Source organism: Rhagoletis pomonella, unplaced genomic scaffold (assembly GCF_013731165.1).
Source record: "Rhagoletis pomonella isolate Grant_MI unplaced genomic scaffold, Rhpom_1.0 Rhpom_scaffold_00004, whole genome shotgun sequence".
In the NCBI taxonomy this organism is placed as follows: Eukaryota; Metazoa; Arthropoda; class Insecta; order Diptera; family Tephritidae; genus Rhagoletis; species Rhagoletis pomonella.
The window spans coordinates 52,415,720-52,443,481 of record NW_023458558.1 but is presented as its reverse complement, the minus strand read 5'-3'; the positions used below and the strand labels follow the sequence as shown (position 1 = coordinate 52,443,481).

The 27,762-nt window shown below is 34.9% G+C and overlaps 1 protein-coding gene across 3 annotated transcripts; it reads right to left on the bottom strand.

Annotated features, from left to right (window-relative positions):
- Positions 1 to 97: 97 nt before the first annotated feature.
- On the bottom strand, positions 98 to 27,762 carry LOC118737769 (mucin-5AC). 3 transcript variants are annotated; one of them, XM_036468517.1, is made up of 6 exons: positions 27,714 to 27,762; positions 26,685 to 27,016; positions 13,817 to 14,013; positions 5,011 to 5,227; positions 2,818 to 3,114; positions 98 to 2,719 (listed from the first exon to the last, which is right to left on the bottom strand). In XM_036468517.1, exons 2-6 carry the CDS (start codon positions 26,722 to 26,724, stop codon positions 636 to 638), a joined length of 2,835 nt encoding a protein of 944 aa, XP_036324410.1. In that variant the 5' UTR covers positions 26,725 to 27,016; positions 27,714 to 27,762; the 3' UTR covers positions 98 to 635. The 3 variants fall into 3 exon arrangements, with proteins under 3 accessions (XP_036324410.1, XP_036324411.1, XP_036324409.1); XM_036468518.1 differs by having other exon boundaries at positions 27,724 to 27,742; XM_036468516.1 differs by lacking the exon at positions 27,714 to 27,762 and having other exon boundaries at positions 26,685 to 27,347.

The window sequence follows — 27,762 nt, the reverse complement described above, 5'->3', positions numbered from 1 at the left end:
TGTACTTAACTCAACGTGAATTCTTTGTAAAAAAAATTAAGTAAAAGTAAAAAAAGTATAAAAATTATTTTGATTTCGTAAAATTCATATGCATAAATAAAAATACATTTAGTTCAAAAAAAAATTAAAAAGAGAGAAATTAAAATTGCGTATTTTTTCAAAAATAAACCGTAATAAACATTTTCACCTTCATAATGCTCAAAAACTTTTAACTTAAAATGTTGAGTATTTGTCTAAGGACTATGAACTGCGGCAGTTATCGCGTATTTTTCTTTTAAATTATTTCAAAAATAACTAGAAACACGCAAAATAAAATAATTATATTACAAAATATTTGATTGGGTACAAAAAAAAAGATAATCGTTCAATGAGCAGTGGGGAGTAGTATAAAGACAGTGGGTTGATGAAGTTTATGTGACACTTAAAAACTCTGGCACTGGCACCGACTTCAAGCCTTACTATTTTCAAGGATTTTGAAATTTTTATTACATTTAAGTCAGCAGTAAAGTTGTGTGACGGTTCCACGCTTTAGCTGTTTGTGCTTAATGACACTGGGGTATTGAAAATTAATGGCGCGACTATGAAGTATATTTGTTGGTGTTTGTGTAAATTCTCTGAACGCTCTGAACACTTTTTCAGTTCCTGCGCGTTTTTACGAACTCAGCAATCTCGTACTCGGGATATTCCTGCGGTGACTCGCTCAGCGTGTCCGTATCGTAGTAGGCATAATCGTAGCTGGTATCCTCATCAGCGTGTGGTGGACGTTTTGAGGCGCCTTTAACTTTCTTTCCCTTCTTTGCCGAAGACTTGCTGCTCTTCGGCTTCTTGGTCACTTTCGGTGTGGACGAGTGGACGAGCGTATAGGGCGTTGTGGCAAATGTAGTTGGACGTCTCGTTGTCACTGTGGTCGATGGCGCAGCCGTAGTGGATGGGATGCTGTTGCTTGAAGAGTAGAGTTTAGTTGTCGGCTGAGTTGTCGACGAGTAGGCATAGTAATTGAAGGTTGTGCTGGGCGTGGTAGTCGTGTACGCAGTTGATGTCGCTGGGCTCGCGCTTGATACCTCCACCTTTGGACTGTACTGTGAATTGTATTGTTGCGAAGTCTTCTCCGCTTTAAAGATATCTGCGCGCAGTTTATTAATGCTGGCAGCACCGAAATTCAGCGAATGTGCCGTCTTGAAAAGTTCATCCTCATCGCTCAAGTCAACAGGTTCCGCTTGCTCCTGTTGTTTACGGAACGCAGTTTGCTGTTGAGTTTTCAAGTGCTTTTGTGGATTCTGAAAATCATTATTGTAACTATGTGGACGCGCCGTTGTTGTGGTTTTTGTTGTGGTAGACGTTGATGTAGAGGAGCGTTGTAGATTGAAGCGATTACGTGGAAAGTCGATCTCATATAACTCCGGATGGTATTGACCATCATCCTCATCGGGATCGATGTACGGATTGGCGGTAGAGGGCGTCAAATTATTGATTGCGATGCTAGGCTGCTTGGTCGTCTTGCTGGACGGCCGCGCAGTTTGTTGTGTTTGATAATAGTATGTGTCCAAAGGCTTTTGATAGGTGGTGGGCTTGAAAGTGGTCGGTGTAATCGACTGTTGTGATTTCGGCACAAGCGTGGAGAATTTCTTAGTGGTGCTGGTAGTTGGCGCATAGTAGTCTGTCTCACGTTGCGTCGTTGCCTTGTAGTTGATGCTGCCGCGACTGGCGAAACCACGTGGGCGCGTCTCAGGATTCGTCGTAGACTTCGCCGTGCTAACAGCGGCAGTTGGGCTAGTAGTACCACGCTGTTTTTGGGGGCCGCTAAAAGGCGCTGGCTCTTGATTACCATGTCGTAGCGACTTTTCGGCCGTTGAGCCGCGTGAGCGGTAAAATTGTGGCTCTTGATACTGACCAACTGATGTTGGACGGTGTGACGGTTGTGTTGCCTGTGACGGCTGCAGGGTTAGAGTAGGTTGGAATGGCTGCGGCTGCTGCAGTTTTATCTTCGGAAAGTCGTCGAATTCATTCAAAATGGCGGCGGAAGAGGCGTTGCGTGCAGCTAACTTTTGTTGTGTGCGTTCCAATTTTTGCGACTTACGCGCTGTGGCAGTGGGTTTATTGTGGCTCTTCGTCGACTCATTAGGCAGGTATGTATTTGGGCTCGGGCTTCGCCCTCTCGCGCTTCCGCCATTATCGCGATTCAGCTCGGTGTACTTTGGTGTCGTGCTCTTAATACGATAAATGCTGCTGGATGGGTTGTACGTAGTAGGCTCAATTTTCTCTTGAGTTTGGTAGTCGATCGAGCTGAAGCTGAAACGGTTGGGGATGTTGTAAGTAGGGCGGACAGTAGAGGTCGCTGTTGATGTAGATATTGCGGGTGCGACTGCGGCTGGCGATGGAGAGGTGTTGGGCTTTTGTTGCGTAACATCATAGGAACTGATGTTGTAATAGGTCTGCAGTGTGACCTTCTTTGTAGTTTTGGGTGCGTTGGTGACGGCAGATGTTGATGTTGTTGTGCTGCTAGTTGTTGTGCTAGGTTGCTGAATACGCTTCGGGCGTGTTGGTTGCGCGCGTGTTTTGCCGGTAGTGGATATTTCAGCTGTGGTCTTCTTGTTGTAGTCAATGAAATCGTTGAATTTCGTCTTCACTGGATGATCAATGAAATCATCCTCACGCCCACCATTGCGATTCGCAAAGAAATGCGAACTATGGGAACCTTTAAAGATGTCGTCGTACTCTTCTGCAAATGAATAGAAGTATCAAATAAATTTAGGTACCATAAGAAAATATGTGCATGCAAAGATAGAGCGCCTATTAATTAAGTTTTGCACAACTTACGTTTTGACTCATCAAAATAGCGTTCCGTGGTTGTGGACGTTGTTGTTGTTGTTGGTGTTGTTGTAGATGAAGTTGGTGTATAATAATTAACAATGGGTCGGCGCGCTGGTGTCGTTTCAATCTTCTTTGCCTGTGCTGGCTGATTTTGATATTCATTATTGTTGGCATTTGAATTCGCATAATTATTGTGGAAAGTGTTGCGTTGCTGTGTTGCGCCAAAATGTTTTGAATAGTTTGGCGGTTGATCGGGGCGTGACTTTTGATCTATGCGTGTCTCCTTTGAACGTCGGATATCGCCTGTTGGTGAAGAAAGCCATAGAGTTATGACATAATTATGATGAATATTGCATAATTAAATTTAATTAGTGGCAGACAGAGACGCTTACAGCATTTAACTGAATATACCTGGTATTGGACTAACATAAATTTAGGCATAGATAAATATTGATGCATTTTTTTAACAAAAATAATGTTAACACTTTTTGACTAAATTACTCACTATTCGCATAGCTCTTGAAGCAGAATATGCATGTTAGCTTATCCGGAAAGGTACTAAGTATACGATGAAAATCCGTTAGTCTAAAGTTTTGCTAATATTTCTTGAAATAACTTTATTTTAGTTACCTACCATAAATTGTATCCTCATTTCCAAAAAAAAAAAAAAAAAAAAAATCGATAAGTAATGCTATCGATATTTTCGACCAAACAATAAGAGTTAAAATTTGGCTTTTACTTTTTCGGCTAAAAATAACAGTTAAAGTTTGACATTAATTTTTCCGAAAATATAAAATAAAAGCTAGCTTTTGGTTTTAAATTTTTCGTTAAATAATAACGGTTTTATAAGGCTAAAATTGTTTCGCTATAAATTGTCTTTTGTTGTTTTCGTTAAAAAATAACAGTTTAAATTTGACTTTTAACTTTTCGATATTTTCGATCAAACATTAACAGTTAAAATTTGGCTTTAATTTTTTCGGCTAAAAACAACTGTTAAAGCTAGCTTTAGATTTAATTTTTTCGTTAAGAAATAACAGTTAATATTCGACTTATATCTTTTCGTTAATATTTTTTTATATTTTTTAAGAAATAACAATTAATATTTGACTAAAGTTTTTTCATTCAAATTTTTGCTTTATTTTTGCGTATAAAAATAACAGTTTAAGGGCCGTTTTCTCAAGTAGGTTTTAAAAGCTATCTACCCTTTAAACCATGGCTGCAAACCACTCCAAAAAACGGTGCGACTCAGTTCAGTGGTTCGAACCATTTAGAAAAAGCTTGTACCGGGTCAAGAACCGGTTCATGAGTATTCCTAAACTGCGGTTCTGTTCGGTTCAAATCGTTCAATTTGTTTAATGCTAAGGGATATAAATACATATTACAAAAATATGACAATTCAATGTATATAAAAATAAAAGGCTTCAAATATCCGCATGTACATATAGTGGTGGAAAAATAAATAGGCGCGCGACATTTTAGGTTTATTTTTTTAAGTGCAGTTCATCGTAATTTTTCGAAGTTTCATCTAAATTGCAAATATTTTAATAAGAATTTCTAAAAAAAAATGTTTAATATTTTTAAGTGGACCTTGGTAATTTGTACACGGGTTTTCTTCAATGCATGTTTGTTCGACAAATTTTTTGTATGAAAAAAAATTTAACTCAGCACGATCAAGGCGAAATTAAAAAAAAAAATCAATAAACTTTTTTCGAGTAGACAAAAACAACACACTCAGAATTTTAAAATTAATAATTAATTTCCACTGTATTATGGTGAGCACAGCTTTCTGAATCGCTATATCTCCGAAATGGTAATTGCTAGGAACAAAAAAGTTTTTATAGGTAATTGCATAATCTACACTTTTGTGACATTTATTTTTATGGTCCACTTTAAGGTTTGGCTGAAAATCCGAAACCCCAATTTATGTGACCTTTGACCACGAATAAATTTTTTTGCGGATTTGGAATCGATGGGAACTTCTCACATTTCATTTATAATAGCCTTCCCACCATTCATACCAATTTTCAGCTCAATGCGAAATGTTGTGAGCGTACCCCTATTTATTGAACTAACTTTACTGGGCTAAAAATATATATTTTAAATTTTCTTTTAAATCTTTTAAAAAACAAATATAATCGTATTGTACAGAACGGATGTCTTTTTTCCCTGCCTACTATGCATCCAATGTTAAGTACTTACCACTTTCTGCACGCTGTAAATGGAATGTGGCTTCTTCCTCCTCAGCAAGTGGCGCGCGTTTACTTTCGAATCCGGAACCTAAGCGGTAGAGATCAAAGTTGTCGCTACCGTAATAGAGCACAGAGGACTCGCAATCGACGTCACCCCAATCAGCACATATTTGCGCCTCCTGATCAAAAGCAGTGCCATTGGGACACAAGAAGCGGAAGTCCTGAACCTGTGTGGAGAAATTTCGCAAATTAATTTTTGTAGCATAAATAAGTTTTAATAATTTTGGACGAATTATTTGCAATCACATTGGACTGTAATAAAAATGGTTAGAGATTTTCTAAAGTAAAGTTTATAGGGCTATTCGCGATTCGGTGCATAAGAGCTGACAAATTTATGCAATTGCAGAAATATGCCATGGATTGTGAGCGACCTTTATTAAACTGTCATGGTAAAGCTTTTGCAAAACAATTTTTGTGCATCAGCTTTGGTTTTGTTTATGAATGCAATGCATAGCATTTTTATGCTATGGATTTTAGGTATTGCAAATTTGTCAAGCCATGACAAATGCAAATGCGTGTATTTTGTTTGTGTATTGCAAATAATTTGCAATACAAATTTGCAATGCAATGATGCTAGGCCATTTGCACCGGATCGCGAATAGTCTTTATGTGTTTAGTTTTTCTTGGCTTGATATCAGTGACAGCAGAGTACCTACATAGAAGAAGTCGAAGGTCCAAATGGACAGACCAAGTTCGGACCTGTCCAAGGACCTGTCTGCACTGCTATTCATAGCTGGTGCAATTTCGCAAAAGAGAGTGGCAGTTGGCGCAGTTTTTTGGTCACGGCCTAAACGGAGGAGCAGTTCTGAAGCCAGTTAAGAAGAAAGAAGAATACTGCTTTTTAACCGACTTCAAAAGAAGGAGGAGGTTATCAGTTCGTTGGAATATTATATTTTTTTTATGGATGTTATCGCATAACTTTGGACCACGTTAAAATAATGTTTGATAATTTTTTATATGGAAAAAATGTGCGACACCTTCAACAAAAAAAAAAAACTCCCAAAAATCAATGGCAAGACCTAGCTTTCTCATACTTGCACTTTATTTACTAAAATTGAATGGGCTAAAAAACTGCATGCTCAACTTTTTTCTAGAGAGCGTAAATAAAAAGTGCAATATTTGAATGATATTTTGCAGAATTTTCTTTAATTTTGCACATGGTTTGGAAGTTTGATTTTTGGGGTTTTTGTTGTATATAAATATAAATATTTGCCCGTATTGTAAAAAATTCGCTGTACCTAAACTTTATTGACTGACTGTATGTACATAACTGTGTCAAATAAAACTACAATTTTTTGCCAAATATTTATGTATTTGGGTTGAAGGTCACAAAAAAATTGTTGACAAAATTTCTATATTTTTTTCAGTTAGCGCTCGCAAAAATAAGAATCTTTAATGTGAAAAATTCTTTGCAACTTTTTTTTAATAAACAATTAAAACACACAACCTTGTTGCCCATTCAATTTTAAAATGCTACTTGCATGTTTGAAGTAGCTAGGATTTTGGGATTTTTTGAAGGTTTCATTAATTTTTTCCATATAAACAAGTCGTCGAACACACTTTGAATGGAAGAAAATGACTGACACCGTCAACAAACAAATACAAAAAAATACAAAAATCAACGATAAGTCCTAGCTACTTAAAACTTGTACTTAAATATTATACTAAAATATAACGGGCTACAAAAACGGGGAAAAAATTTTTTTAATTAAAAATTTTCATTTCGGAAAAGTGTTAATAGACGACTGAAATTTTGCCACAATTATTTTTATGTGACCGACAACGAAATTTTCATACGTGACCGAAAGAAAAACAAAACATTCGTTTTATTTGACCCCGTCTGATGTACATGCCTATTATTAATTATTTTTTCCATTGGCATCTTTATGAGAACTCACAATGGACTACTTAAAAATAACTATATGATTACTCATACCCCTAAGGCTAGACACCAAACATATATATACATACAGCCGTACATAGTTTCATATGCATGTAAATCCGTATGCGAGTATACTGCAGTTATGTTGCATTACAGCGCATCATAAATTTTATAATCAGCCGGAACAACAAAAATTGCGGAGCGAAAAAAAAGACAGAATAATAAGCTTTTGCAATGTATAATCAGCGCTTGAGTTGAACTCTGCCATTTGCGAATGCAGCAAAAGCTGTGGGATTCTTTCCACAAACAGATATAACTATTCACATTTATACACAACTATGTACTTACATATATACATACATATATGTATGTAGTATGTGTGTATAACTCGTACATAATGTGCAACATACCCATAAATGTTGTGACATACACTTAAAATACACGTCAAGAACATGCTTACCTATGTATATAAATATGTATGCATATATGTACACTAGGGTGGTCCAAAATAAGTAAAGTCGGAATTTTAATGCTCTCATCCCTTTATTTTTTATTTTTGAAATCAAACAATTTTTAGAGGACGCTCAAAGCGTTCAAAGTTTTCCATATATTTTATATAGGGGGGAAAAAACCACTTTTCGTTGAAATGGTATAGAATTCCTTAAAATCAGTATTTTTCGTTCGGAAAACTGTGGTTCTCTTCAGGAGACTGCCAATAATAAGACTCCGTTGTTTATTTAACCATTTTTTAATACTAACAATTTTTTCGTTTATCCCCCCATTGCATTTTCTAGCATTTGCAAGGGGTTTGGCAGACCTATAAAATATAGATACTGTGAAAAAATGGCTTAAAAATAACTGGGTATTATAATTGGGAATCTCCTGGAGAGAAACAGAGTTTCCTGGATGAAAAATATTGATTTTTAAGAATTCTATGCCATTTGTGAGAAAGGTTGTTTTCCTAATATAAAATACATACATACATGGAAGACTTTGAGCACCTCGAGTGAGCTCTAAATATTTTTTGATTTTAAACAAAAAAAATTTGCGGTGTATTTTTTTTTGGGGTATAAAACAATCCTAGGGGGTGAGAGTTTAAAAAACTCCGACATTACTTTTCTACATGCAAATTTTGAACCACCCTAATATACACACATATGTCCATAATACTATATATAATTGTATGAATATACAGTAATAGGTATTTTGCTACTTAGATTCAAACTCTTAGCTACCGTTAGCTTTGGGTGCCAATAAAATCCGAATTTGTGGTTCCAGTGCAACGCTCTTTATGTGACCAGCTTAAATTACCAGCTGTGCTGATTTTCTATGAACAAGCTCAAGCACTGCCGGATAGTTTTGTAAATGTACTTACATTTAAATTAATTTAAGATGCAATAACGGTAAAAAAACGTTGACAATAAAAAAGAAAAACAAACAAAAATAAATAAATCGCACTGCAGAAATGTGAAACTGCCAGTGAAGGTAGACGACAACTCAGCTAGAACGCTAGAAGCGGTTTACAAACTCACACACACTGCTTCGCTATGCGCTGATGTTCCCGATTATTTATTTTATACCCAGTTGAGAATCGGCATTTGACTAGTAAAGTCGAGGCAAAATTAATACATATCTATCTATACTCGTATGTATCTATTGGTGCAAATATAAAAATAAACTTATTTGCTTTTGGCTCTAAAGGTCATTCACAAGCATTTGCGCTTGCTGAATTTTCTGTCACAAAGCTGTAGGAGCGTTTTTAGTTTTTAATTTACTTAGGCCTTTGTATTACTGTTTGTCTTGAATTTGGCTGACAAATGGGAAAATGCTTGCAGTCACGACTTTGATGCCGCAGATGAAGAAGAGGCTATTTTTGGCGATTAAAAAAACGAGGCGAGTTTCGTTGACTTTTGATAAAATGAGGCACTACGATTAAGTTATGTTTCAATGCAGTAAAATGATACAAATATTTTATATTTTTTTTTAGTATTCTTGTTTAATAAGTAGTGAATCGTGTTAGTTGGTCTTCTTCGACAGCCACGACTGAATGAGTGGGGAGCGGTGGTGGCCATAAATAAGTCAGATTCTTCGGCTACTCTTATATGTAATCGAAATAATATTATTCTAGTACATAGAAATGGCATCAGGATACTAGGATGATGGACTCGTTATTTGCAAACCAGTTTTCACCGGTTTTTTTTTTTTTTTGGTTATGTATAGGGTATTTTTAATCTTCGAATATCGAATAAACCGTATTTTTTATCGAACAAACCGGATTTTTTAATTCAGTAAAGTCTTGACCCCTAATTCAAAAGTTTGGGTTTATCGAAGTTTTCAACGTTTTTTCCGCTTTAAAGGAAACCTTTAAATAATTTTAAAATTATATCCTAGGCTATTTGGGAATGAACAGTAGGTATTATCATATTTGATTCTAACAAATTAATGTTTGGTGCTTAAGCGTTTTCTACGTGTTTGGCCGAGCTGCTCCTCCAATTCGTGTTCTGCTTCTTGATGTTGTGACATAAATGGAGAGATCTACACTTTTACTCCCCCTCCGAAAAGGCTTTTTTTATGACAGAAGTACACTCGGAAGTTTGCCATTGTCTGCCGAGGTGCAATCGCTATTGAAATAGTTTTTTGTTTTTGTTGCTGGGACCACTAATTGAACCATGGACCTACCGAGTGGCAGTAGGCACATACTAAACCGGAAAAAAGTAAAAAATGCAATAAAGTTAAAATGAAAGTTAAAATAAGACAAAACGATATTTAGTTGCTTTACTTTTGATCTAAAAAGCTTTGAAGTTATTCTGCTTTGCTCTTTTGTAAATGAAATCTGAATATTTAATAATTAATAGTTTTATTGCAATTTTTGATCATTACTCCATACCAAAATAAGCATTTTAAATGTATGAAAATTATGCAAAATAAAACCGTTTTTTCCAAATTTCAAAATCGGAAACGGGTTTTTTTCAAATTGCAATTTTTCGAATAATTCGATAACCGGTTTTGGAAAAAGGCGACTAATCGAACACACTACTGGGTACCTAACTGGTCTCAACCAACTATGATTTCACCGAATAGGTGTGTAAAATGCCGACTCTGCTTTCAGAAGGATGTCACTTCGTAACGAGTTCTCCGCGACTCACAGGCCTGGGCTCGACAAGGGTTAGTTAATTTTAGAGCTAGTCAAATCTTATGTGTTAAAGAATTCGCTTACCGAGGGCCATTCCGGAAGGTGTGTTGTTCAAAACCGTATTTCAATAAACTTTCAAATTTTGTATATAAAATGTTGATGTTCCAAAAACACGTACTGATCGCTTTTGTTGAAAATTTTTCTAAAATAACTGTCACTCATTCAGCAACTTTTAAACCTGGTGCTATACTGGGAAAACAATGGGATCTATTTTTTTCGAATGTTTATATTAATGAAAAGCTCAAAAATTTTGTCCGACTCAACGCCAAGAACTCTCAGAAGATAAAAACTCTGCTTTACAGAGGAAAAAATTATCATCCCTTTATGGGACTAGGCTTAAATGTTGCGGAATGAGTGATACTTTTTCAAGAAAATCGATTGGTGCGTGTTTTTTGGAAATCAAAATTTTAAATAAAAAATTTTAAAATTTTATAGAAATACGTGTTTAAAAATTGTTTGGATTTCATATTCCAAACGGGTTTTGAAAACGAAAACTTAAAAAAATGCTCCCAATCGGGCCAGTTGCGCCCATCAAAGCATGGAAGCCTACTTTGTCCACAATTGCAAAACCCACCAATATATCTGCATTTGGCAGAATGCAGTCGATCTCTACTGGGACCCGGGAAATTAGAAAACCTATTAGTATACAAGAAGTTGAACTAAGAAAGAGTTGGGGACTTATACGTCACTCTAGACGGATCATCTTACTGAGATGTCTATTTTGTTGGTGGGTGTCTCTGCCCAAGGAAACTTTTTAAACATAAAAAAATATACCGACAATTATCAATTTCCCGAAAATGGTTTATCCATAATAGAATTGAAATTGTTGCCCAAGTTCCAAATTGTATCAATGCTAAGAATTTATGTAGGTTTGGTTAGAGTAAATCCTTAAGGTTTCCATTTACATTTGCAGGATATGAAAAAGATATTAACGAATCTTGATCAAAAATACAAAATGAGAAGATTTAGCGCTGATATTAATTTTGCGATTATGAATCGATTGCTTCGAAGATAAATAGTTCGAATACTTCGGCATTGTACATTCTTAGTTTGAAAACCAGTATGCAGGACGACCTTAACTACGAGAATCACACGCAACTGCAGTGCAATGGAATGTCAACGGAAAATATGCCTTCTGATGTACAAAGTAAGACCTGATGTCGCAGAGTGTTTCCACTATATGGTGGCAATCACCACGCCCTCCACTCTTTAACTCGTTAAAGAATTGATTACAGTTGAAAAAGAAACACGATCTTAAATAGGTTCAGCGCCAAAGGCAACTAAACTAATTAGTTGGTATCGCGGCGACAGAAGTATTTTTTTTTTTTTGCAAATGTACCGTCCCACAGTGCGGCCGAATCCCAAACGTGCGGCCAAAATTCGAGAAAATAAAATTTCTAGGCCCTTTTTAACATTGAGTTAGCTTAAGGGATCACGTAAGAACAGAGCTGGGTCGTGATGATTCCTTTAGGAATTAAATTACTCCCAATTACATCTTACAAGGAATTGTAATTAGGAATCAATTCCTTCAGTTCACACCACCTACCTTATAAACTGAACAGCCACAGTTTAAGTTTTTCAATTTTCTTAAGGTCCAATTAGTAATACTACTAGTAATACTACGTATATGTTATTTTTTCAAGGCAGTTAGCAACCAAGAAATTTAACAAAGCTCTTGCAATTCAACAGTAAAATACTTTTTTTTATACATTTTTCGATAACTTTTTAAATTACTTTGAGGAATGGAATTCGAAAAAAAATCAATTACATTTCCAATGCCTTTCAAAGGAATTAGAAAAAAAAAAAACATTACTAGCACGTAATTTATTCCAATTAAAATATGAAATTCCTTGTAATGGAATTAAAGAAAAAAAAAACAATTCCATTTGAAATTACTTCAAGGAATTGAAAAAGTAATCGATTCCTTTGCTGTGAACTGAAGGAATTGAATCTTAATTACCATTACTGAGGAATGTAATTGTAATTGTAATGTAATTGCATTTACCCAGCTCTGCGTAAGAAGCGAAAACTGTTCACGGTAGCGACCTGTACCCAAAATCCTCTCTTTATATTCATTTGTAGTGTGACCTTCTCAAAAGCACAACATTATTGGTTTAAAAAGCGAAAAGTTATTAACGTATAAATGTAGTTAAAGAATAGGAAATCAAGCAAACCTAAATGGACTCTACGTCTGAAGGTTAGTAAAATACGTAAAAAAAAACTACCACACTGCGATATTCTTTTTTAATGTTATTAGGCTCTTGTTTATCCAAATTTTCAAATAACAAAGAGAAATATACAATTTGGATTTCAATTGTTGTTGTAGACTTTTTTTTTAATTTATGGCTCACTATTATAAAATCACATAACTCTGTTGGCAAGTAGACTACTCATTTGTGCAGTATTAAAAAAAAAAAAATCAAAAAACAAATTTCGAACTTTTAAAAATTCTAAAAAATCAATCGACACCAAATTTTGGCCAATAACCAATCGTGTGACACTGCCTTTAAACTTGTATTTATACGGATGTTGGTAAAGAACGAACTATAAAAAACTGACCGAAATCATTTAACAACAAAAATAATATTTTAAAACTTGTCCAAATTTGGTGCGACTGTAATTTTTTCGACTACTGTACATAAGTTGGCTATAATAACTCGGCCATGCTATCATAGTAGCACTTATAAATATTTGACTTACAAACAAAATACGGGCAGGAATTTCAACCCAGTTTTTATGAAAAATTTTATTTTTATCAGTATTTTTCTTTTAATCAAAATATGTTGAAATAAAAGTGAAATTAAAAAAAAATTTGCCAGAACCCCCTTACCCAAAAAAAAAAAATACTGGCTACGGCCCTGGTCCCAGCTGCTTCAAACTTGGACTTTGTGAGACTAAAATTGAAAAATTGAATTGGCTATAAAACCGTATACTGAGTAAATGACGTGCAATTTTGTATATATGACTTTTACACTTTTCCCTCTCTAAGCCCAATCGGCTTTTGTGATCAACTGACCCTCACTTCTTTCACCTGTCTCCATATAGTCGGAACACTGTGCGTTGTGAACGTAAATTCTTTATGAAAATGTTGGTTCAAAAGGTTTAAATAAAAAAAAAAAAAAATGGTTTTAGGCGGAACGAACTTCGTCGGGTCCGCTGGTTCTACTAATGAACGAAGTTCTCTTTTTCTGTCAAATATTTTCAAATTAGTTGCCACTTCAATTATTTTAACATTCTGCGCTTTTAACGATTTCGTTGAAATCGGCGATCAGCGACATCAGCAACATTCATCGGCAAGCACTGCGCCAAACCAAAATGGCGGCTTACAACTAAAAGTACATAAATATATACATAGATGTTCAGAAACTACGGCATATTCGATGTCTCAACTGCATATAATGCTTAGAGATGTCATGAGGGCATCGATGGCAGCGCAATAGAATGCAATTCGTAATGGCCTGCATCTAACACTTTTATTGTAATTTTTTCATTTTTTTTTTATTATTTTTATTTCAGTGCCACAATGCGTTTCGTTGTCACTATTGCTACCGTTAAAGGTGCAATAGACACTTCGATTAACTCGTTTCGATTTTCAGTTAGATGCATGTGTTTTATACGGCAACATCACATGCACACATTGTCTTTATGTGCATATGTATGTATGTATGTTTGTACACTTACCCCCACTCCAGCCACTTTGACGCACACATGGAACATCTGACATTGAGTCTCCGCATCTGCATAGTAGCCGCCGAGTATCTTGTCGTGGCATGTGAATCGCGTCTGCGGCATATTTTGCAGGCTGTAAGTTGGCCATGGCTTGCGATAGTCCAGCTGCGCTTGTCCCAGAATGCAAGTGGCCAACGCTATGAGTATTGCTGCAACGACAAAACGACACAAATAAAATTATAAATTTTTTTTTATTGTTTCATTGTGATCTTGTTTTGATGTAAGTAATAGCTTATGTATTCGTATTCGCATTCGTATTGTAGTTGGTAGGTTTTTGGCAAAAAATATATGTATATGTACCTACTAGCTGCTACTTTGAAAGTTACAACTATAATCTGTTTTTTACAGTGGCTTCTGCTGCAGCCGTTGCGTAGATTGCGGCAGATGGCCTTGTCGATGAATTGGTTTTTGCTCAATTAAACTGGTTTAATGAGTTTTAATGCAAAGTTGGTGAATATCTATCTGTGCATACAAGTGTGTAAATTTGTGTTGTGCGCGCTTATTTAGGCCATTTAATGAAGAAAACTTGTCGCGTCGAAAATGCTTGCAAGCAGATGTATTCAGAATTTTTCTCAGATATACAGAGCAGCCTTGTATTTATTTTTTTGAAATATCCTCCATTTACTTAGTACTCGTATTAAAGTTATAAATACTAAAATGTTGTTGCATGTTGCATATATGTAGAAGCGATAACAATTCACCCATTTAATTTAAAATTGTGTCACAACTCTAAAATCTGACATTTTGAGATAATAATGTGGGACCACTTATTATATCATGCTTCGTTTTGTGATCAAATGTTGTATGGTTTCCGCGTGATAGGCGAATAGGCACCTCCATTTCCTGCATGGTGAGTATCAATTCAATCGGGTTTTTGGGTTATTATGCAAATATTTGAGTAAATGAGCATGTGCATAATAAAAAAATATTTGGTGTAAAAATAAAATACGAAAACTAGTCTAACCCAAAGCTGTCACTTCGCAATCTGGTAAAGGCCGTACAGTTGTAGAGGGCCATTTTTCGGTACTACCCTCATCGACCAAACAAGATGTATACAGTACAGTAAACAGTAGGTCGTCTTTAACACATATGTATGTGGACCATATTGAGCCTTAATCGCCGAAAAAACGTAAGTGACATTTTTTTCCAAAATTCTCATTTAGATGCAGGAATTATATTAAAATTTATAGGGCTACAAAACTGAGTGTCAAATTTTTTTCTAAAAAAGTTTGAAATTTCGAATTATCCCTAAAAACTAAATTCCTTTTCTCATGATTACGCTGCCAACGTGACATTAATCTAATAAAGAGATAAAATTCATTCGTATGGATCCAAAAGTGCAAATATGCGCGCCTGTAGACAGTTTTCGCGGAAGCCGGTTACACAAGCAAAAAATTAAAACTCTTAAATATTTTTTTTGACTTCTGCATACCTCAGACTACTTACGAATTGTTTTTTATCGAATATTGGAATTATATATATTCTTAATTAGTGAACAAAAACCACCTTCTTCGCAAAATATTTTTTTCGCACTGAATACCACCTATTTTGTATACAATTGAAAAAATCGTTTAAATATGAAGAGCTAACACATTACCACGTATACTAAAGCTGAGGTGAATGAGAAAGGTAAAGGGACGCCTTCTTCATATTGATGCTAAAATGTTAGATTTATATTTTATAAGCATTTAAGTAATGCCCGCCTGCAGAAGGCCATATGCACTAGATGGTTAATAAACGGTTGTGTCCTATATAACGCAAGCATGTGGCCACTTTTTGAAAATGCAAAAAAAAAAACGACACCATTTTCAAACACTTTAGCGCATGAGATTTTAATACAGAAGGTTGAAGATTTTTTTTCTTAATTTTCCTGTGTTTTAAATTAAAAGAAAGATGTGTCAAGTAAGATGGATGGTAAATAGAAAGGAAATTAAAGAATTGAAAATTTCGTGGAAAGTTGTAAACATTTTTTTTTTTTTTGGATACGTATATTTTTTACCTACATAGGTATTTTTGTTTCTTCAGCTTAGGAAATCGATCGATTACATTTTTTCGTTATCCTTGAATTAACATTTATTATTTGCTTCGAGGTGAAAATTCCCTTTTGGGCTAGTATGGCATTATTCTTTAAGCTAAGTTCTAGGTTCACATTAACTCAACAATATACATACATACATACAAATGTATGTGTTCAAGTTGATAGAATAGAACAGAGAAAAATCTCCCAAATGTAATTTTTTTTTAACTATGTAGCCTTTTAATTGTTTTTGCTGGTTTACAACGTCTCTATTATATAGAGAACATCTCGCGATTTTTATGGCTTTTGTAATTTTCCGCTTACCGCTTACGGACTCCTGGATCTGAGAATCCCTCAACTTATGCATTTTTTGCAATTAAAAGAGCGCCTGTTTTGCCCATTCTTACTCTATTCTTAAAGTCCTTTAAAATTTTAAAAGAGGTTTTAAGTACAAGTTTAGTATTTAACTCTACTACACTCGCTATACACACAAGGATGTGCCTATTCACTGAAAGAATCAAAAAAATACTAAAGCAGCTTTTTTGTGTAGTGTCACAAAACTAATTTGCATAAGACTGCAGACAGAAAAAGCTTTCGATTAATCTAAGTATACATTTTACATACATACATACATATGAACACTATTAATAAGTTGATTTTAAGATCTTGATTTTATGATATAATTGTCGTTATTTGTGCGTGGCAAATCCAGCTCAGTACGTAGAAAAATACACTTACCAACTCTCACGAGTAATCCAAAGGAAATAATAGTCATTGCCATGAATTGCATAGCAATTGTGCATGCCGGTAGTATTTAAAGGGCACGGATGAGAAATTAAGTTTTTCATTCACGGTTTTTATAGATGCCCTAAGCAAATAGAATTTGAAGGAAACTACTACAACCAAATCACATAATCATCTGACATAAGGAAATATGATTTTGTCGTTCCTTATCGTTTCTTTCAGTAGCATACAAATAGCTTTTATAATGGATGTTAGCTTGGTTTTGTATAATTTCACAAATTTTCGATGTTTTTCTTAATGAGTGCCACATACTAGATACATATATCCATCTACTTATTTTTTTGATAAACATATGTACAATCGAAAATTTGGAACAAACGTAATTAATCACAAGTAAATTTATTTCTCAAATAGCTTAATTTCAGTAAAATAATAGCTATTTGTATTCACACATTACTGCTGACATAAGTATTATGACTGTCAGCAAAAAATCCAAATTTACAACTTCTCGGATTAACATCCAAGAAATAAAAAAAAAAATGAACTAATAGCGTAAACTCTTCGGAATTATGATGATGTTACACAAAAACAAGTGATAAATCAAAACGCAAACTAAAAAAAAAACACAAACAAAAAAACAATGTTGGTTGACTAATTTCCGTTTTAGGAGATATGTAGCTTAATGTCAAAGCACAGCGCTCTACCATGATAGTCATTAGCCAAGTTAAATGGCACGAAAAACATGAAAATAAGTTTAATAAAAAGTCGAACTAACATACGCCCAACATAAATGGTGAATGAAATTGGTAAGACAGTAAGCAAAAGATTCACATCATTAAGGAATTGATTAAAAATATTTTCATTGCATAATTAAAATAACAAGAAAAAAATGAACGAATGAAGCTTTTTAAGCTTTTCAAAGCTTAATTGTTGGGAATACATATTAAGTGTATTTCTTTTGCAGATTCTTCGCCACCTTGAATTTTCGTAATTACTTACGCCCCAAACGCCCGTGAAGAAATTCCAAAACAATGCATTAAACCATAGTCGCTGTGAAGTGTTGTTAGATATTCAAAGAATTGTCTATTAAATAATATGCAATGTATATTTGAGGCTACATATCATGATTGACAGCCACGCTAAGTAGACACAGTAGAATGCCGAAATAGTTTTTTAAATTATTTATTAACATTTATGATGGCGCTCTAAGCTTCGCGGCCGGCCGATGTGTGGTAACTGACTATCCGACATATTGTTTCAACATATCAAGCATCTGTCTTTTTATATATGGAAGCACATTAGTCGTGTGAATGTGAGTTTTTCTCGCCTCTTCATTGTTGTTTATTTAATGGATTGGCAACGCCTAGCCTTCGAAATCAATGTTTACTTGGTGCGGCACCTGCTTTGGCTGATCACCTGGGGCTGTGTTTGATGCGAACAAGCAATGAACGATGAATACAAATTTACGTGTGTTTGCTGGTATTTTAATTACACTAGTTTACAGCAATAATCGATAAGAGATGGCTGCTCCTATACAATGTTGAAAGGAACCCACACTGAGGCCGCCATGAAGCCATTGTAATACTGTCATAGAGAGTGGCTTCTAAAGCCCTCCTTGCTTTAGAAGTGAAACCAATTCATCTGTCATAGATACTAGTCGTACTCAGTGGTCACTTCAGTCGGAAAAGTGAGCTAGATCTGCTCTCAACTAATTTAAACCAGATGTGTCATAACATCATAGATGTGGGCTCCGTAGAGCATCATCTATCAGCCTGCAGCTTAACTCAAAAATTTCATCTATTCACAATGAATCGAACGAATTGGTCTATTGATGTCAAATGCATATCAAAATAACTTTTTATTAATAATGAAACCTATTAAAAAAGTGTTTAGCATTTCTTCAAAAAAATCTGCAAATTGCAAAATTTGTTTCAAATTAAAAATAATAAACATTATGAAAATTAAATATGCCAAATTTTCTTGTGACTTTTTTCATTTAATATGTACGTTAAGAGTAATAGAAATATTTTACTAAAGTTATTTTGAATTGCCCAAATTTTGGTTACCTCTTATAGCCAAAACTTGTTCCATTAACTTGTTAGCTAGTGTTTTTTCATGCCATTCCCTAGTACAAGTAATTGGTATAAGCGTGTCAAAGATTTGTAAATTTTGATAGAGGCAATCAAATTGACGTTTCAGACAAATTAACTGTACACATATTCATACATGACATCAAACATTTCACAAATGCTTGCAGCGCTATTTACAGGTGTGTAATGCTTCGATTACAGCGTGGCAATATTTTTGAAATTTTGTAAAGGAAATCACTTCACGAGTATATGTACACATGTATGTACAATGTTTTTTGTAAATAAAAAAAATATTTAAAGTTTAATCATTAAACAGTTTTTCCATTTATTTTTGAAGATTATGAGACGACTTATATGTGAATAGTTACATTGAGGCAATAAGATTTCTTTTCCTCTGTATTTAAAAACCTTCTCAAACCATTCGTTTTTAAGACGGTGCACATAACGGTATTTGAACGAGCTAGGCGGCCATAAACCAATATGACAAAATTTGAAGAAAAGGTAAAAAATTAGTCACATACGATAGAGAACAATCCAAATATTATTTCCCAGTCCTTCTCACTTTTCTAACTTGCACAGCGATCGTATAAAAAAATTTTCGATCTCCAGAAAGGTCGTGACGGTTTTAAGTTTTCTGCATTGTATTCTTAAATAGTAGTGATGGATCCACATACAGAAGGTATTAATGCAATACTTTGAGAATTTTTTTAAATAATTTTATTAAGCAAAGTTCAATTTAAATGGAACGAAAATAGCGGGTTTCAACGAGTATTCTTTTTTTAATTTTTGTAGAATTTTAAGGTATCTGTCGTATCCCCGGGATTGGTCGCGTTATTATTCTTTGTTCAATTGAAAGCTTAGAAATTTGGTTAATGTAGCGTGAAAAGATTGTTTGCAAAAAATGGCAGATAAATGGTATTTCTTTAATTAGAAAATGTATTAATGATAAATCTCAAAATGTAACTATGTAGTATATCGATGACTGAGTGAAATATCGACCTACCTCGGCATCCAGTTCGAAAACGAGTTTTAAACGTAAAAAATTGCTTTTACATAACTTTCGCAAAAATCATTAACGCTCGCAATACATCGCACAGTGGTTCGAATGGAGAATCTAGTGGGATGAAATACTAGATATGAAAGTCTTAAAAGCGGTACTCGGACCTAATACAATTTCGTAGGAATGTTTAATAAGAAGGCCGTTCCACTCTAGGATTTATATGAATGCCCATTTTTTGCCTTTTGCACCAGTAAACGCTACGGTTACTCACGACTCAAGAAATTTTACATTTTCTCCTTTTTATTAATTGGCACTGTAACCGCCTAAGCGATTTTGGCCGTGTCCAAAAGAGCACGCCAGTGGTTTCTCTTCTGTGCTATATGACGCAAGTTTCAAATGCCAAATAAAGACGACTCCATCTCCACTTCCACTTTCCAACGCAGTGAGAACATCCCTCTTACTTTGCTACCACCAGCGGATTCCGAGTTTAATAGAGCGTCGGTATACATTCCAACGACATGGCCAAGCCAGCGTAGCCACAGGATTTTTATTCCCTGCACTATATATCTTTATCGTTGGGAAGCTCATACAGCTCACCGTTCCATCGCACAGTGGTTCAAAATTGGTTTTTTTGTGTTCTTAATTAACTGGAACCTTAATTTTTCACTCAATTTGAGAATTGTTTTTTTAATTGAAAGCTAATAAAATTTACAAGAGACTACATAGTTAAGCCCCATTTTTGAATTTTTGTTTGTTTCTATTAAAAAATGAAAAACTGGATTTTCCTATTCCAGTTATTAAATGTTACTTAATAAAATCTAGGTGAAAACAATTGTAGGGTTCTCTCAGAACGAAAAAATTAAAAAAAAAAGAATTTAAATATTATTAAAAAATGTTCACCAAAATTAATTTTTTTTCTTTTTATAAAAACTTTGGATATGCAGTTTTATTTATCATTAAATTTTAGTACAATAAAGAGCAAGTTGCAATTGGCTAAGAGTTCGCGTTGATTTTTAATAGAAGTAGAGCTTCCGCTTGCGTTCATTGTGGCAAGGAAAACAGAACACAGATGTTAATTTGATAGACTTGTATAAGTAGACGGTTATGTTTTATCCGCAGATTAACGAAGGCATTCAAATCCTTTAAGCTTTGCCATACTCAACTGCGTCCATTGAGAGGTCATGCAGCACACTTCGGCATGTCAAAACTTGGCTACGATCAACAATGCAAGAAGACCGCTTGAAGGGCTCGTGCATGCTCAGTTTTCATCGCAAACTGGTTCAGCAAACGGGAAATGAACTTACAGATAACGTTTTAAAGCGATTTTATGAGGATACCAGACTACTTATACTTAAACCAAAAAATTTCTTTTTATACACATACCTACACAAAAAAAAAAAAGCTTAATTAAAAATATATTTTTTCGTCTATATATACGCCTTTCAACGCAAACGTGTTAAAAGTTTCGTCCTGCTAGATTATCTATGCGGCGTATAGCATCTCGAATAAAATCCGGCAAATGTTAATACAATTACAGACCTAGGTAGTGTATTTGACCCTAAACTCTCTATTAGCAGTCATATAAACTACATCGTACCGAAATTATTACTCAGTTTCTGGTTTTGTACGTCGTAGTAGTACAACATTTTCAGAGCAGGATATAATGTTACTCATACGCCGTATATTAGGGGGAGAGTTTAGGCACTTTATCTGCCACTGTCCCGGTCTGGAAAGGTCAAGACTTGCTATTTTTAATGAGTATGTCCTTCGGTGTTTAGCTGATCTATGTAAATTCTGTGGACATCTGAGACCTTCAACGATATTTTAATGCTCTATCATATTGGAAGCTAAGACAAAGAAACAAGAGCTCTTTAATAAAAAAATTTGTTAATGTCAATTTGCTTTACTTATTTTCAATTAAGCTTTAATGTTATGCTATATGTAAATAGAATGTTAGAAAATTTTTTCATAGACTGAACTAAAAACATTAATAAAAATATGTAAATCCTAATAGCTGTGTTATTATAAGCATTGTTTTCTAAATTTTTTGTATATGTGTTTGCTCTTGGCTGCAGTCTGCAGCCCACTGATAATGAAAAACTGCTTCATTTGCTGAATGTGGCTACAAAATCCACTCAAACTGGCGAATATCATCTTTCCGCGCAACAATACTTTGCATTTGCCGATTTGCCGGTTTAACATCCGATATTATGAAATTCGAACAGTTGCACAAACAACTACATACATACATTTGCAGTAACATAAATATGTAGTACATTACGCTAGTTGAACTGGCAACAATGTGATCTTTGAGAGTACATATGTATGTATATGGAATTAACCCACTGAACTCAAATGGAAGCGATCTGATATGTGTATGTATGTACATTCCATATATGTACATTCCAGGGCAAGTGGTCTCAATAGCCGTATGTACATATTCCTTATGCCGATTTACGTATTTCAAAAATTTAGACACACTCCCATAAAACAAAGCAAGACCATGGAGAAGGTGAATTTTTACACAGATGTATCCAAGCTATACAATAGGGTTGGCTACGGAGTTTACTCTAAGGAACTAGGAGTGGAATTATCCGTCCGAATTCCGGATCACTGCAGTGTTTATTAGGTAGAAGTTTTGGCTGTAAAAGAGGTGGCTGTGTACCGTAGTACGCATGTCGAACCGAAGACTACAATTAACAGCCAGGCGGCCATTAATATGGTAATACGATATTAGCGCCATATTCAAGATCAGCCTCATATGGGTTCCGGGACATAGAGATATTGAAGGAAATTGCAGGACCGATGAGCTAGCTAGGACAGGTACCAATCTCCCCCTTTGTGAAAACAGAGGCATAATTTCGATAACCATGGCAACCTGCAAATTAGAACTTCGAAATAGCATGATCCATGAGGTTAACAGGTCAAGGCTAGATAAGAAAAGGACGAAAGGACGGTGGTCACGGCTTGTGTAAGCGGTCATTGACTATTTGGCAGGCACACACGAATATTGCAGAAGTTGCAGGGATGAGGAAGAGGAAGAAACCGTGGAGCACTTCTTCTGTAGTTGTCCAGCTCTGGCCTATAGGAGGGCAGACTTTTTAGGTAGGCCTTACTTTAGCCAATAAATAAAGCCCATCCTACGCTTTATAAGAACTTCAAAATGGTTCTATGAAGAATAGTCACTGAGGCTTCCGTGTTTGGCAGTGGTAACACAATGGACCTTCAGGCTCTAAGTGAGTTGGTTATTTGCGCTGACTCTCACACCAACCTAACCCGAGTTTACTATTGACAGTTATATTTTCGAAAAAGTTCCTTTGTTAAGGAACTCTAGTGCTAAATTAGGCATCCTGACTCTGAAAGTCACTGAACATGGCGTAGAAGAACGGGCAACAGCGTCATGCGATGAGGCGGCCCTCGAGGTATTCAAACGAAGGAAGCAAATACAAAAGGACCAACATGCCCATCTCTTCCATGAAGCTATTGAAAATTTTTCATGAACAGAAATTCTAAGACATAGTTATCTATATACTTATGTATCTTTATTATTTCATTCAAAAAAAAAAAAAGCCTGGTTAATTGCTTGCAAAATGATGTAATAGATAACCTCAAGAACACCAAAAATATATCATGCAACAAATAAATGAGATTTCATAATACATTAAAATCTAATTAAGCCCCATTTCAGATGAAGTGTCTAGATATGTACGACTGTGCTAAATATACCTATGTAGTCACTCAATTCGTATGACCTTCAAACTCCAGCAGTTCTCAGCAGAAGTGGCAGCTTTAAATAAAGTATTTACATACATACAGCAGATGCGCTTAGAATCAATTTTCCATGCGTAATTAGATGGGGCAGGCAGTAATTGCTCGAAAACCAAACAAAAGCTGCTTACAAACATATTTCCCACTACATAAATGTTAATGAGCGCAAAAATTTTGTAAGCATTTATCATAATTAAACTTTTATTTCGATTTGCATCATTTTTATTTCCTAGCTTGTTAATTTTTCTACTTCATATAAAATATTTCTTATTTCGCTTTAATTTCAGTTTCACTTTGCCATAACTTTTTGCAATTCACGTCTTACCGTCCTTATGAATAAAATTTTTTTTTGTGCGTACGTACATATGTATGTATGTATGTAAGAATGTATGTATGTGAGCACTTAAGTGAGGGCAGAAGATACAATAATTAAGCCAGTCATGATGTATGCAATCAAAGCACCATTAAGGCATTTAAAATATGCCAAATCTAAGATAAGGGTATCAATGAATGAACCTTGAAATTCGCATCAATTGCTGTCATCCAATTGTGAGTTAGCAATTTATATAGCAAAATTGTGTGTCGATCTACACACACACACACACACTATGTGTGAATGCATATACAAGTAAGTACATATCGTATTTATGAAATCGTATGAGAAATTGCAGCACAACCATGGTAAATTGGAGACATTACATACAATTTCGTCATGAAAAGATTTTAAATTTATATAATGCACGTTATTGCTAATAATTATGTGACCTTGTACCTTTGACAATACTATCTATATACTTAGCTTCTTCTGCAATTTCGTGTATGCGTTACAAAAATAGCAGTCCCGTAGCTCTTTTATGTCGCCTCCGAAAAACGAATGCCAATTAGCAAACTTTTTTATGCCTGATGAGGTGCTTATAAAATTAATGTTTTAATGCTTAAAGTAGAGAGATCACCAATGGCATTTAAATTTCGTATGGGATAACTAGATAATTACAATAATAGTTTGGCGCTTACACAATATGTTAGTGTTTGGCTGACGATATGGAGTCTGCCAAACCTAAAGTTTACCGTATACCTACTTTGGGTATGTCGGTAAAGCCGCCGAAATATTCGAAATATTCCTCTACAGGGACCCTAACCTCTCCACGTGCTTTCCGAGGCAACATGATCTACTATCCGGGCTCTATTAGTAAAAAAAAATCATTTTGGGGGAAATCCTTTATTTTACGTAAAAAAAGTAGTGCTCTCATTTTCAAGTTCAAGTGAAGTGCAGGGTCAAAAATTGGTAAACTGACAATTTTTTGCAAAGAGTGTTAAACTTTAGAAAATTATAAGTCCAGTCGCAAACTTGAGTTTTAGGGCTCAAAGATTGTTTGTTTCATAGGGAAATAGACATTTTGGGTTGGGGGTATCACTACGTGGCAATCAAATAACGGAAGGTTTTAGCTCCCTCTCATCGAAAATTTCTTATTATATGCTGGGAATCTACAGAAACCATTTTGTGGATGCATTTACTCTTCCACCTTAATCTGCAAAAGATTTTCGTTTTCGTTGGCTCCTAGGAAAACTTAATGCTTCACGTTTTTGTGGAAACTTTAATACCTATAATTGGAATTTTTTTTAAATGGGTAAAAAATCATTTTTAATATGAGTTAATGGGTTAAAAGGAAAAGAAAAAAAATGTTGCTGAATTCTACTTCCCAATACAACATTCATGCTTGAACTCGCTTGCGTGTAGGAATATAGTACATTTAAAATTTTATATTTAATAAACAGGTGGAAATTTTTTTTATTTAAAAAAATATTTATGACCGGGCGGAGCAAAATCCTTTGGAAACTTGATTACTGCGTATGGAAACTAACGTTTAAGAAAGGTTGAGTTGACTGTTTCACTGTGACACTGTTTTCAAGTTATCAGCGATTTCATAGTAGATATGGCAGATCGAAATAATAATAATCGATGCAGGAAGAAATCGTCAAAAAATAAATCGGTCTTGTCAAATAGCTCCTTTAACATAATGCGATCTAACAAATACTGAAATTACAAACATTTCTTGTAAGTCATTCTCAAAATATACAGACACTGTTCATAATTGTTTCATAATTGTTTATTATTTTAGTACACCAACTCTAAAGATGCTTTGGCTTGCCATTGATTTTTGACATATTTTTATTTATTTTTATTTTTTTTGATGAAGGTGTTGCTCATTTACCTATGTTCGATCATTTTTTTGATTTTTTTCTGCTGGGAAAATGTGCATGAACGTCAAGAAAACAAGTCGCCAAAAATCAGTTTGAGTCCTAGCATCTTAAAATTCAAAATGGGGTATACAATGTGGAGGATGGATTTTTTAACATCCAAAGGTGCTTTAAGTAGCTGATTAGTGTTCAAAAACTCAAAAGGGCGGATCCAGTAAAAATCAACCAGCCTCTCAAAGAGCCTTTGGACATCAAATGTCCCAAAAATCTGAAATTTTTTTCACATGAATTCAGATTCGAAATTGCAACAACAAAACATCTTGGACCGAAGTTTAATAAAGTGCGAAATATCACAGGGCAATTTTGTCTTTTTGGGATTGTTAAGGGTTGTTTTCGCCATAGAAATCATAAATCTCTACCTAAAGTTGAAAAGGTGCCAAGTCCATTTTTTTCAAACTTTAGTTTTTGATGCAGAATGGCAAGCAATACGAAACTACATACATCGATTTTTCGTTGCACAATTTTACAAAATGGACTTGGCACCTTTTCACCCTTAGTTGACGAAATGACTTGTTTCATGGGTGCAAAAAAAGTTCAATTTTGTCGGATGGTGTAATTGAATACACCATGCAAAAAATTTAAATTTTCTGTAATTTGAATGGACTACTAAGCTGTAAAAAATGTACATTTTTTGAACGACGTACTGTGGTGTTAGCCCACACTGAGAAAAAAGTTTCATTACGTAAACTATATATGTTCCTCTCGACACATGACTTGGTTATAGTCACTTTATTTGGTTATAGTTATCAAATCTTATATTGAGAGAAATATATTTAGCTATATGTTTTCTCAGTGCCCCAAACTTAAGCTTTCCGTGCGAATAAAATTATTTTAATTAATTCCAGATACTTATGCCTCAACCAAACATGCTTGAGACTAAATACGTAAATCGCGAAGCGTTTGTTTTTCGTAAGTCCAGCCAGGTGATTATAAATAACTTACCAACAATGCACGTCCAGGTTATGCTTTTAAATCCCATCATAGCTCCGTAGTTATTTTTCCCTCGTCGTCTGTTTTTAGTCAACACAAAAATTATGCAACAATGTTATCCAATTCGTTTCCGCTATCCACAATAAAGTCAGCAGTATTTTTTTTTACGATTTTTTTTCGATTTTTACGCGCAATTAAAACTATAAAATCGATTTTCTTGACTACGACTTTTTTGTTTGTATTAATTTTGTGTATGAACGTGTATTTATTTGCGCTGCGTACACTTGTCACTGGTTTGCACCTCAAGGATGCTCGCACCTTCAATTAGATGCCGACTACAACAACTACACAATTTTCGTAACGTTAAACAACGCGCATTCAACACAAAAGACCGCTACCGATCGCGAAGAAGAAAAGACGGCAAGATAGCAGAGCAGCAAAAACAACAACGACAATACGCTTCCGCTCGTCACCTCTGATGGAATTTAATTCCAGTTAATGGTTTTCTAATTGCTGCCCCTCACCAACAACAAACTGTTAAACACTCGCGAACAAAACATTTACAGTTTTCACAAGTACGATTAGATTGTCATCAGCTCAGCCGTTGAGGGAGTTTAGTTACTAAGTTTAACGGTTTTTGCGTTAAACTTGGTGTTGTTGTTGTTTTACTTATTTGCTTCTTTTGGTACTTCAACGAATGGACGTACATAAGTAACGGCGCTCAAACGGAAAAACAAATGCAAATATGTACGCATATGTCTGGCAAAGCAAATGTGGTTGGTGTTGTAAATGAGGGACACTGTTTGTTGCCTGTGGCTGCTTCAAAGCATTTAGAATGTGCAGCGAAACGTTGAAATGGCGAAAACTATACAAACTCGAAGAAAAGCGTTTTTCATTGAGTCGTACACATTGAAGCGCCAGTACTTGACAGCTTCAGCGGCACAAAAGTAAAAAAAAAAAAAACAAAAAAGTTAAAAAAAATGAGCACACAATAAAAGCTGAATTGCACGCGAGCAGAAAAAAAGTTTCACCGGTATCCACCTTAGCTCACTAGTTAAGTATATGAATCTCCACTCGTTGTGGTGCGCGA